This window comes from Hippocampus comes, unplaced genomic scaffold, assembly GCF_001891065.2.
Source record: "Hippocampus comes isolate QL1 unplaced genomic scaffold, H_comes_QL1_v1.1 scaffold372, whole genome shotgun sequence".
NCBI classification, from domain to species: Eukaryota; Metazoa; Chordata; class Actinopteri; order Syngnathiformes; family Syngnathidae; genus Hippocampus; species Hippocampus comes.
Window position 1 is genome coordinate 162,277 of NW_017805224.1, and position 13,351 is coordinate 175,627.

Consider the following 13,351-nt stretch of genomic DNA (forward strand, 5'->3'; position numbering starts at 1 on the left):
CGTGAAGACATTGGCAGTTTTTCATTTTTGTCAGCAGGGCCATTCAGAGTGAAAGGAATGAGCGGGGATAGGCCATTTTGACATTACAGTCCTGTGCGCGCGTGCGTGTTTAATAGAATAGTGTGTGTTGGAGCACATGTGCGACCAAATGGGTGGATCTCTCCCATGTGAATGTTTTCCATGACCTGTTTGACCTTTTTTTACATTCTGACTGCTTCATTTTTATTTCATTTTATTTTTTTTTATGAGACAGCCATATTTTCATGTCAATATTTGTGTGATGTTTCACTGTCGACCAAGCCCTCCACTCCTTGTCCAACCTGTGACTATTTATGCACATTTTTTTTACTTTGACTAAATACTGGTCCACCTCCCATCTATTAGCATAAATGGCACCCATGACCAAAATCAATACACGGTGACACGGTGATGTGTGTCCAAACATGTCTCCTTGGTGGGAGACGCACAATGTCACTTGTATGATTTGTATACCAACTGAAATCTTTGGACAGTCTACGATGACATTGAATGAATTTGTGCCACTCTTCCACTTTGCTTCTTTTTTGCACATACACAAACACACATGCGCTCGCGCGCGCGCGCACACACACACACACACACACACACACACACACACAAAATCGCAAACACATCTGTATTTCTTGCAACCACAATAAGGATACGCATCACAGAAAATGGATAGTTGAATGGATAAAAGAATAAATGAAAGGGTTCTTTTAATGTATTAAATACAGAAATCAATTGATTTAAAATGAACTGTATTGAGATAAGGAAAAATAATGGCCAAAATAATAATACTGTTATATTATATTAAAATGTCATTGGACTGCGGTGCAAGTCATGGCTGCGGAGACTAATGAAGTGTTAGACTGCCGATTTTGAGCGTTCCACCGGATTTATAGAATGATTCCAAAAATGTGCTGACTTATCCTTTAATATCAGAGTGTGTGCATGTTGTGGGCTCCATTTGGTTTTTGACCTACATTGTGTGCCAGATGTATGGCCGCCCAGGTCTCTTTCTGTGACTGCGTCACCCAATGAAAGGCGATTTTGCCCAAATTATGCTTGCTGATCTAATATTATCATGTGTGAACTTTGGGGAGGGGGTGGGGGGCTCTGCTGCTTCTGAGTCATTTTATTCTTTCCTATCTTCTTTCTCAAGATTCGTACAAAGTAAAATCATTTTTCCTGCTAAGACGATTATAAAAGGTTTAATCCGTAAAGCCTGGGCTAAAAAGCCTGCACTTTTTTGCAGATGATTTTCTTAGCTTTTAGCGACACGCACATTTCCCATATTGATTCAATATACATGTTGTGTCTTCTGTCTCTAGTTGCAAGAACAAGCTATATCCTGACAATCTGCCCCGAACTAGTGTGGTAATTGTCTTTCACAACGAGGCATGGAGCACGCTGCTGCGGACCGTCCACTCTGTCATCGACCGCTCTCCCCACACACTCCTGGAGGAGATTGTTCTGGTTGATGATGCCAGTGAGCGAGGTACACACACACACACACACACACACACACACACACACACACACACACACACACCTGTGCGTCTATTTTCATTTCAGCCTTATTTTTATTTGTCAAATGGTGTGATTTTCATCAAGTTTGTGACGGCTGGTCAACATCGCCGGTGTGTTGCGCGCCACTCCACCCCGTGCAATACTGTTAATCCCTGTTTGCTAGTTGGGATTAGGTCTTTAACTCGTCAATTGCAGGGATTACACTCAACTATTGTGCCAAGGCATGAGCACAGCCCCATTGCATCCCGAGGTCAGGTGTGAGCCAAAGGTGTTTGTGGTGTCTGCAGCTTTAAGACAACCGCACATGTGTTCTGTTTGATCTGTCTGCGCCGTAAGAGGAAAAGGGGATCCTGTAATCCAACCCCTGTAGTTTGCGCGTATGTTTGTGTATTGGTGTGAGCCTACTTTTTTGTGCTTATTTTTTGTTTTTATTTTTTGTACGTATCTCTAGTCTTTGTATCTCGGGGGTGTCAAACTCATTTTTGTCGCAGGCCACATTATAATGACCGTTTCCCTTGGAGGGGAGTTATGACCGAAACTACATAAAGAAGTCAAGAACAACGTTTTATTCAATTATTGTTGAAGTAACTGTAATGAGGGGTTTGGTAACAAGAAAAATCTGACAATATGTCACTGATTTATTACCTATGAAGATCAGAAATGTTGGTACAGATTTTAGCAAGCATCGTGGAAGTTGCCATCTTTGATTTGCTTTCGTGGGCCACTTAAAATGATGTGGCGGGCCTTGAGTTTGACACGTGTTGTAGACGATCGTCTGGCCCACGCTGAGGGGGGAAAACTCGTAGTTTGGGTTTGAAATGTTTCTTTTATGTCGTGGAACTTTTGTGACACACATCACATAATGTCCTCAACTCAACTTTATTTCTCGAGCGCTCTCACAACAGCTGCAGTTGTAACAAAGCACTTTACAGAATAAATAACGAAACATTCAGAAAATACAATCATAAACAACCCCGTGCCATTCCTATGTGATGCTTTGTTGTTGGAAGCGGTTGTAGAAATAAGAGGAGAGATTGAAAGTCTCCTTTCACCAGTAGGTTGTTTAAAAAAAAAAAAAGTCATAGAAAATCCAATTGGTCTTCTCGCTCTGTTGAATAATATCCCATTTAAATGTGCGACCGCATGCACAGGGTCATAGGGCTCTTTGCACATCATTTCTCGTGTTGCCAAAATACAGCACAGTCTTTTCCGACTCAGTATTTATCTTAATATGGTAATGCTATGCAATATTCTAACGCATAATCGCACTTTGTGATAAAATTTTTAAATACGCACTTGGTATTATTAGTGTCAAATGAAGGCAGCCAGACATGGGGAGTGAGTGGACAGGCTGTCTGCTTCAAATCAATGAAGAAGCATGAAAAAAGCTCGCAGTGATTAATGTTCCATGGAGCTTTTCCACATCTTATCTTCTTCATATTGAACGTCATCGGATCCAGGAACTGTTTTTTTTTTTTTTTTTTTTTTTTAGTTCCTGGTCTCTCTCTTGAACAAGTCTCGTTCTCCTTTTGATTCAACGTTTTCATGCAAGCCACTGTCCGGGAAAGCAGCTGCGGGGAGAGGACAAAACGCGTAATCGTTCATGAGTGACTTGAGCTTCGTTGGGAAATCCACGGGAGCCTCAAACATTGATTTTGAAATGCCGATGTGCAAATCCGAACACAAGAATGTTCATGGTGTTGTTTGTGGTGCTTTTGGGATAAAAACAAAACACAACTTTTTTTTTTTTTTTTTAAGGCTCAAAGTTGGCTGTTTACAGTATTCGAGCAGTAGTATCCTCAACGGATATCATAGTTGATGTGCAATTTGCCTGCTTCATTTGTCAGCAAAAATAGCATTTTGTTTTCAAGTACTCACCGTCAGTCTCTCATATCTAAATCTGCATGCATTTGTTTTGTTCCGCAGTATATTTTTCTTTTCTGTACAGAATGCGATTAAGAACCTGCAAGATGAACTCTGAGAGTGCTCTCATCTTTCATTTTTGTGTGGGTTAGATTTCCTAAAGCGACCGTTGGAGCAATATGTCCGAAGGTTGGAGGTCCCCGTGCGGGTGGTGAGGATGGATCAGAGGTCTGGACTCATTCGAGCTCGCCTCAAGGGAGCGTCCATCTCTACGGGGCAGGTTAGTCAACTCTGTGCGCACGTGAGCGACCTGCACCTCTGTTGAACTGCGCTGCCTATGGCTGACACAATCTGGAAATCTTTTTTTTTTTTTTTTTTCTGTAGGTGATAACCTTTCTGGATGCTCACTGCGAATGTACGACAGGCTGGCTGGAGCCGCTGCTCGCTCGCATCAAACAAGACAAGTACGACCTGTGCGCCCCTCAAGCGGCAAACTAACCAAGCTCGTGTGCAAGGGGGCTCGCCCTCACCTTAATTAGCCGGCTCATGATTCTTAGTTTGCTCGTGCACTAGGAGAACGGTGGTGTGCCCCATCATCGACGTGATCAGCGACGACACCTTCGAGTACATGGCGGGTTCGGATATGACGTACGGAGGCTTCAATTGGAAACTCAACTTCCGCTGGTACCCGGTGCCCCAGAGAGAAATGGACCGCCGCAAAGGAGACCGCACACTTCCTGTCAGGTGGGTGATACCGCCCGCCGCTTTAGTTCAACATGTTGTGCGCAGTTGCATCCTGTGTGCTGTCTCGGTCATCACATTTTTTACTGTTTCGCTTGGCACTGCTAATTGCTAATACAATGATCACAAGAGGGAGAGAAAAGACAAAGAGTGAACCTTTTTTTTTTTTTCCCTTTGTGAGTCGTGAAATTTCAACCCTGAGTTGAAGGTTCTTTTTGTATTTCAGCCTTCCTGTCATCTTTTCCTCCTACTCTCGTTTCCATGCTGACTTGACTCCATTACTCAAGGTCACACGCATCACGTAACGATTTATATAACATATTACGTCGCCGCATTTCGCTTTTTTTTTTTTTTCTTCAAACCTATTTTTCCCCGATTCCCTCACAAAATGTAGCTTTACATTATCACGACTGGAAATTTCTGTCCTGATCATAACAACAACAAAAAAAAAAAAAAATCTGCTTTCACATGATAACAGTCTGTATAATGAAATTGTTATAGGCCACGAATGCATAATGAAAAAGTGATTATAACTCAAATGGTATTATCGGCACATGCAGGAGCCTTTTGCACGCTTAAGCGACATCGCTCGGCCTTTGGATGTATGCGTTTTGGGAGTCGAACTGGGAGAGCGACTGCTGCGGGAAGCCACGGTGACTCAAGTGCTGTTATGGCTTCTCGCAGCTTTTAATTTACCGCTAAGTCTTTTGGTCCTGAGGCAGGAACGGGAAAGAGACTTCGAAATGACAAAGTCATAAAAGGATTTAGCCAAAAAAGATAAAATGGAAGCGCGAGTTGGAAAATTATATTTTACCACGTGAATAACTTTATGTACTTACATTGATGCCTTGTCGAATCAAAATGCTCTTTTTGACTTTTGGTCATGATGGCAGTGACCTGAACATTTCTGCGCCGTTAATTACCTTCAAAAAGATCTTTAAAAGGTTTTAAATGGTGTTAGGAATTTACTACAGCACATAAAGTTTTGTCGCAAATACAGTAGTAGTTTTTACATTCATTGCTAAGTCGGTAGATCACTTTATTCATCCCGTGCGGCAAATTAGATCAGTAGCGTAAATCACACAACAATTGAATGACTTTGCAAGGTCGACTGCAAAGTGACTTACCAACACTTGGGTTTGTTACATCAAGCATCCCTTTAAAAAAAAACAAAAAAAACAATGGTCAATGGTCAATGTAAATCGTTACATAGCAAAGCAATTGTTTGTTTTTCATCATTGATCTTCTTTGGTTATGATTGCAGGCAAAAAACAAAAAAAAAAAAACCACCCGATGTGAACGCATTTTTATTGGCAAACACCTTTATTTTCTCCAGTCTCTTTGTTTTGCTCGCTGTTAGATTCTCATCTGTGCCTATTATGCGTTCGGGCAAAACAGTATTATTTGTTCCGCTACACCCGAGCCACTTATTTTCTACTCTGAGTTAAACAGCAGCACCCCAATGTGGTTTTTTTTTCTTTCTTTTTTCCACAAGACGCTGTCTTTTGTTTAAGTGAACCTGGGAAAAATAAGCCGCTGCTGCAAGAAAGGAAATTATTTTTGGAAGTGGAAAGCGGGATGTCGTCGCACCGTTTTTAAATGCACTCGTGACCGTCGCGGCAACAGAGGAGAAAAGCAACGTGGAAAGGGGGGGCGGGGATTATCGGTCTATACATTTTACAGACTTAAATTGTGTTCATATTCCTTTCAACTTAATGCCATTTATAAATGTTTTTCCCCTCTTACGTGTTTTATTTTGACAATACTTGCTGTTTTCATATTATTCTATATCTTGGCTTGCTTCTGGAGCCAGTCAGTTTCCCTGCTGTGGGATCTTTGTCTTCTTCTCCTTATTATTAGATCTCTTATCTCTGCAAAGGTTCTCGTGTTACGCTCAAACTTATCTCGGTGGGCTTTTTTGTGCAAAAGGCAGATTACGACATGGACTGGTCGCCAGTCATGTCGAGACAACCATTTACACTCACATTTGCACCCTCACTGAGTGAGATCTGAACCCACGCTGTGAAACAAATGAACCGCTACACCATTGGTGTGTGTGCGTGTCTTTATGTGCCACTTGAAAAAAAAAACAATTGAAAATGAACTACTCGCGTTGTTTTCCAGAACTCCCACCATGGCAGGGGGCTTGTTTTCTATCGACAGAGATTATTTCCAGGAGATTGGCACTTATGACGCAGGCATGGACATCTGGGGTGGAGAGAACCTGGAAATCTCTTTCAGAGTGAGTGGCCACACCCACAGCTTTGTGACACGAGTGCCTTCTTCCACTCGCACCACACGCGCGACGCTCCCGAGGCCGCTGAGAAGTTGAGAGTAACCTGCATGCTCCTGTCCCTTCGTGACCTTCCACTGTGTGTGTTGGTCACAGATCTGGCAGTGCGGCGGAACCCTGGAGATCGTCACGTGCTCGCACGTGGGTCACGTGTTCCGAAAGGCGACGCCCTACACGTTTCCTGGAGGAACGGGACAGATCATCAACAAAAACAACAGACGCTTGGCCGAAGTCTGGATGGATGAATTTAAAAACTTCTTCTACATCATCTCCCCCGGTGAGCACTCGGTGTGTGTGTGTGTGTGTGTGTGTGTGTGTGTGTGTGTGTGTGTGTGTGTGTGTGTGTGTGTGTGTGTGTGTGTGTGTGCGCGCGCGCGCGTGCGTGCGCGCGCGCGCGCAGCAGGCGTAATCTATCCATTAAAACCTGGATCCAGTGTGATATCGCTGGGATGGCCCAATAGTGTGGGACTGGGGAAGGGAGTAATTTCACGCTAAGGAGCAGCAATTAACTTACGCACACGCATGCATGCGCGGGCGCGCACAGACGCACACACACGCGCACACACACACACACACACACACACACAAGGACACTGTCATCGGAGAGATATTGGCAAAAAGCAAAATTCCTTCTCCTAAAAGTAGCAGATTTGCGCAAATGTGCCATCTTGATTTTACTGCACCATGCTGGATGTCATTTGAAGCAACGATGAAGGCCATGCAAAGACAAACATGATGCATAGATTACAATAATCGCATTCCGTTTCATTTTAGTACGGCACAGTGTAATCGTGGTTGGCACGCTTCTGAGATGAGCTGTTTGAATCTGGTCTCTGGGTGTGGAGCTTGGCGTGGTCTCCCTGTGCTAATGTGGGTTTCCTCGGGGTACACCAGCATCCTCCCACATTTCAAAAATAAACATGTTTAGGTTCTACAATTAAAAATGAGGCATAATATCGTTTTGGGCAGCGAGGTACTTTGGTAGTTTTTGGGTACTGCTGTGCTAGGATGGATGGATGTGTTACATTTATTCCCTTTTTCTCCTCAACATAAATCGTTTGGTTGCCTCTTCTTGTGACTAACTTGTGGCTACTGAGGAACAAACGTACATGACAAGATGGAAACACTAATTGTATGTCTTCGCCCCCTAAACATGAGGGCTTCATTTTTGGGACATCTTATGCTAGATCAGGAACATGTAATTTGCTTTTTTTCTTTTTGATGAAAAAAAAAAAAAGATTTACAGACAGCATGAATGGAAATAAATAAAAAGACCTGCTGCTATGACAAAGTGGCATTACTGGTTTTCCTGCTGGGATGTGGATGAACCCGCATCCCAGCCGTGGTTTGTTTCACGACCACCCACAACCTGTAAGGACACACGACATTCACATCTCTGAGATGAAATCCAGTCAAAACCAAATTTTACCATCATTTGCTGGTGGATTCATGGTGTGCTCAATTCAACCACAACCATCCTGACTAAATGAGTTGGCGAATGTGTCTTCAGGTGTGACCAAAGTGGACTACGGTGACATCACGTCTCGCACAGTTCTCAGACAGAAGCTCCAATGTAAACCTTTCAGTTGGTACTTGGAAAACGTCTATCCCGACTCCCAGATTCCCCGCCACTATTACTCCCTGGGAGAGGTAAACACTCAAATCTTTATCTACATAGCGCTTGGCATCGACACACACACACACACACACACACACATCGTCACAAAACCACCTGTATTTGTGATGATTAATGGTTATATTGTGTGTGTCCCCCCCCCGACAGATCCGAAATGTGGAGACCAACCAATGTCTGGACAATATGGCCCGCAAAGAGAACGAGAAGGTTGGGATTTTCAACTGTCATGGCATGGGTGGCAACCAGGTAAAATTTTCCCAAAACGAGATGCCTGAAATAATTGAAGGTTACAAAATGCCTTCAAACTGCTGAAGACGTCATCGTAAGCAGCTTTTTGTTGTTGTTGGTGGTGGTGGTGTTCCTTGCAGGTGTTCTCTTACACAGCCAATAAGGAGATCAGAACAGACGACTTGTGTCTGGACGTGTCCAAATTAAATGGACCTGTCATGATGCTGAAGTGTCACCATCTCAAAGGCAACCAGCTGTGGGAGTACGACCCCGTGGTGAGTGCAAACTTTTGACACCACCGTCATGACTCTGTCACAGTTTAGACAAACAACATGATGACGATGTATATATCAGTGGCCAGTGGTAAGTTTTGGACCTGGGCTTTCAGTGGGTATTTAGTGACCAAATCCACCTCATAGCTCATAATAATGCCGTCACGTCACAAAATCATGGACAAAGAAAAAAAAAAAGTCACACTCAGCCACACGCATTGCATTCATATCCGATTTAACTCCACAAACGAAAATGTGCATTCACGTATTTGAGGATATTAAAGCAAAAAAAGTTAGCTTTATTTTTTCAATACATCACCTTTGCCAACTCCAAACCTATACAGGACATTATAGGGCTTCACAATCAAATTTTATCAAGATAAAAACTTGAAATATATCTGTAGCATCGTACCTGCCAATCGCCCTAACCCCAATCGCCCAAACCCCAAACGCCCTAACCCCAATCGCCCTAACCCCAATCTCCCAAACGCCCAAACCCCAATCGCCCAAAACTACTACGTACAACATACAAGCTAGATATAACTGCATACTACATACAAGCTCGTCAGCAAAGCAGTGTTGATTGAACTAGCCCAATAAAGTCCCGTTTTTCTTGAAAAGTGCGCCTGGTTATTTTTCCATCAATGTTTTTATTAGTTGTTGCTTTTTGTCAGATTCAAGTTATTTCTGTGAACACTAGGGGGTTTTCCTTTCATCAACAGAGCGATACCAACAATTTTCTCCATGTGCATATTGCCATTTTGTATAGTGTTGATAGGTTCTAACGGTTGTGACTTTAGGTATCAAGACGGTGACCATAGTTGTTTTATTCCCCACTTAAGCTCCTGGTACCAATTGTGTCCAAAGCGGATCGTGACGTTGTGCTAAATCAGAGTGAATGATGAAATAATTTTGTGTGTGCGTGTTGTGCAGAAGCTGAGCCTAGTGCACGTCAACAGCAACCAGTGTTTGGACAAGGCCAGCGAGGAGGACAGTCAAGTGCCCAGCGTCAGAGACTGCACGCACTCGCGCTCGCAGCAGTGGCTGCTCCGCAACGTCACACTACCGGAAGTCTTCTGATGGCGCACACTCACTTCACACGTACGCGGAGCAACCGGACCATGAGAAGCCATGGGGTGGAACGTTTGTCTTTAAAAAAAAGAAAAAACAAGCAACAAAAAATAGAATGTAACTAGTGCTCCGTGTGGATGTGAGAGGACAACACCTGGGATGGTACGACCTCAAGGAACAGTGTCGCATCCTCAGGAGGAAGCCGGGGGGGAAAAGACTCCCACCGGGGGATGCCGGATGTTCTCGGCGAGTGACTGATGCCCACCTGTCACATCATCATGTAACGTTTACTGACTGCCTCTTGTTATGGAGTGTGTGCACTTAATTTGCGTGTGTGTGTGTGTGTGTGTGTGTGTGTGTGTGTGTGTGTGTGTGTGTGTGTGTGTGTGTGTGTGTCTAACTTGTTTGTTTTGTTTTTTATATTTAATTCAGTCATGCATTGTGAAGAGCTCCTATGAAGGCTGTTTCCCCATTGTGTGCCTCCTTACAGTGTGTCTCCCCCTAGTGTCTTCTCCTTGTCTTTACACCCTGCAGACAGACGTGGGCCTCAAGGACTGCTACAGACATTTGGAGAGGCAGAGAAGATCAATAACGTTTGTGATATCACACCTTTTCTATGTCCTGTTTTTACATGGTTGTCTCTTGTCCCGTTTAGCATTGAGGCTAGAATACTGCTCACTGCCTATTTACACACACACACAGACACACACACGCACACACACACAGTCTGACCCTCGAGTCCATTGGTCGCTCACATGAAAGCAGGGTTTGGCCAAACGTTTCCACATTTATAGCACTCTTGTCTTCATTTAGGGTCGCAGGTGAACTGGAGAGCCCAATTAGGCAAGTTAGGAAAATACATCCTGCCATGAGTCTACTTCCTGTACATCAATTAAAGATGCGCCAAACAGTGCACACGATTTAATTACAAAAACCAAAAGAGCTTTCGGAACCCTGCTTTAAAGCAACACTCCAGTGTGTGGCGTGACAACCTTCTTCCACCTTAGTTGGTAGCAAAATTGACCCATTTGGTTTTTTTTCTGCGGCTTTTCGAGTTCTTGCTTCTCCACAAAGCCTGTCGGAGGGCGCCACTGAGTCGTTTAGGCACAAGAGTTGAGAGGAAGACATCTTGCACATCGTCAGCCTCTTAAAATAATGGCCTATGTTCCATTCTGACAAAACCTTTTTTTTTTTTTTTTTGCCTTAATCACCTCCTCAGGATGCTGGCCACATCTGCTAAAATCACGACATATTTAGTTCAACAGATCATTCAATTTTACCCCTGATGCATTTATTAATAAAGAGAATCATTGATGTTTTTTTGTGTTTGTTTTATGTTTTCTGAAAAAATGACCAGCCATTATTTTAGGAAGGTGACGATATCTCAGCGTATCATATTTTACCCCGATTTTACATCATATCTCATTTAGTTCAGCACTAATGGCCATCATGTTTCATTGTGTTTTACATATCACTGAGAGTCTGTGTTGTCATCAAAGATTTTTACAAGCTGTGTTCAGAATCTCTCCTGCCATAGTCCCTAATTACTCTTGCATAATCACTAGGGATTTGTACGTAGTTAACTATAGGCTTCACTAAAACTGCGACAGTCTGGGGCTGCTTTGCTTATTCAGGATCTTTGGTCCGCTAAAAATCCAGATACGGCGACTGAGTATGAAGGGCTTTTTTAAGCAGAGGATCTACAGTTCACAAAAAAGTCGACAAGAAAAAAATGAGTAGGGAAGTAACGGAATGATTCCAAACACATTCACTGTGGTCGAAATTGCGGTTTCTTTTCATAATGGACTAAAAATTGACTGTGTGATGGTCTGGGGCTGCTTTGTTACTACAGCACCTCTGTGCCCTAACAAGCCTACCACAGCAACAATATTAGGAATTCCTTGTGAGTGGGGGGGGGTGCACTTTTGAGTCCACTGTATAAAAATCCATATGGAGTGATTAGGGAGTAGGGAATGATGATTCCCAACAGTGACGGTGTTTACACTCTTTGGAAGAATCATTTTAGCAACTGTGACATGGCCAAGGAGACGTTTTGTGTTTAGATTGTACTGAAATGTGCTGACTGACACGTGCAGCTTTTTCGACAGTGAACGCTTCCAAATATAGGAAATAAAAGTGAAGGCATTTACACGGCCTGTCACGGACAACCGTCACCTATGTGAGTCTTTGTTCTTTCTCAGCCTTGATTTGACAGTGAACATTTACTTACAGTGACACAACTCGTTTTTTTTTTTTTTTTTTTCTTTTTGGGAACGTGCCTGACAGACTTACAGAGCAATTCTGAATACACATCACGTGTTATTTCTAGCAGTGAAAAATAATGGATGTGCTCTGTTACAGGGGCATTCCCCTTTAACATCGTTCTGGTCCCTCAAAGGATTGACAACATGATGCGCTGAATTATTCATCAGCAAAAATCGCAGAAAATCTTTGTTTCCCATTGGCGTTAAATATTGTATGATTATTCTGTTTGTGTGCTTCCTCTGCATACTGAATAATGTATTTAATTGTATTTTTATCCTCCTACACTTTTCTCATCAAACATTTCACAGCATCCGAGCTAAACATGCTTCAAACGGGGACAATGGAATATATATTTATCAGTCACATTTGCTGCAATAAATACATGCATAAAGCCTCACGTGACAAAAGTTATTTGGAAAAAAAAAATAAAAATCAGTCGCAACTCATTACAATAATCACGGCGTCACGCTTGCAGGCCAAGTCTAATAAGACTTTTTATGCTTGGGATTCCAATGCATGACTATTGTCTTACAATATAAAAACGCACTAATTTGGGGAAAAAAATTAGGATTACAGGAAACAGTATAACTACTGCGTGATTTGTAGCTGTGCAAGATATTCATTTCTTACATACAAATAATTTTATATGAATAGTACTGTGTTGTATATTACAATTACTTTTCAAATTGTATTACAGGTAATACAGAGTTGTCATTGAATCCAATTGTCTATTGCAGGGGTCAGCAACCTTTTTGAAGTTGAAAACTGCTTTGTGTGTCATGCGAATACCACCAGTTTAATAACCACTTTTGAAATAACGAATTTACTCAATCTCATTTAAAATATCTTAATGTCATTAATGTAATAATCCATTTATGTGGCAGCAGACCATGTTTATGATTTCAAATGATTGCTTCTACAAAATTCTGAGAAAATTACCATGCCCCCCCAACACTGGTGAGCTATTTTTAGAATAGGTACTCAAGTGGCACTTGGGGGGCTACCCGTTACCCACGGGCAGCATGCTGCTCGGGTCACTTCACTACATGTATCTATGAAAATTTTAATTCCATATTTTTGATCAGGTTCGGTATTTTACCAGTATTTAAAACAAAATTAAAAAAAAATGTCACAGCTCAGATTAAAGGGTCATGGTTACTTCTAACAGTGGTGTTTATTTGGCAGTGCCGATCTATTCTTTGGGGAAAACAAACAGTAATGTAGTCATAAAAAGAAAAAAAAGTAAAACTGTAAACACTGGCATTGTTTGCACACCCGACAAAAAACACATTCACGGGTTGTCACTTAGCCACAGATCACAAGGCAAAGCTGTAAGCACGACAGAACTCTGAAAGTGCTGGTGTAGAGAAAACAAGTAAATACGCGTTTAGGTGGCTGTAAGCACGACAGAACTCTGAAAAGTGCTGGTGT

General features: G+C 42.4%; 1 protein-coding gene across 3 annotated transcripts in view; it reads left to right on the forward strand.

Moving 5' to 3' along the window:
• galnt1 (UDP-N-acetyl-alpha-D-galactosamine:polypeptide N-acetylgalactosaminyltransferase 1) overlaps positions 1 to 11,829 on the forward strand; it is a 37,335-nt gene extending 25,506 nt beyond the window's left edge. For all 3 annotated transcript variants that reach the window (XM_019869254.1, XM_019869252.1, XM_019869253.1), the window contains 10 exons: positions 1,353 to 1,519; positions 3,567 to 3,694; positions 3,799 to 3,878; positions 3,988 to 4,158; positions 6,280 to 6,397; positions 6,545 to 6,725; positions 7,959 to 8,098; positions 8,232 to 8,330; positions 8,453 to 8,587; positions 9,518 to 11,829. In XM_019869254.1, the coding sequence (XP_019724813.1) occupies positions 1,353 to 1,519; positions 3,567 to 3,694; positions 3,799 to 3,878; positions 3,988 to 4,158; positions 6,280 to 6,397; positions 6,545 to 6,725; positions 7,959 to 8,098; positions 8,232 to 8,330; positions 8,453 to 8,587; positions 9,518 to 9,664 (1,366 nt within the window). In that variant the 3' untranslated portion in view covers positions 9,665 to 11,829. The remainder of the gene's footprint in view (positions 1 to 1,352; positions 1,520 to 3,566; positions 3,695 to 3,798; positions 3,879 to 3,987; positions 4,159 to 6,279; positions 6,398 to 6,544; positions 6,726 to 7,958; positions 8,099 to 8,231; positions 8,331 to 8,452; positions 8,588 to 9,517) is intronic.
• The last annotated feature ends 1,522 nt before the right edge of the window (positions 11,830 to 13,351 follow it).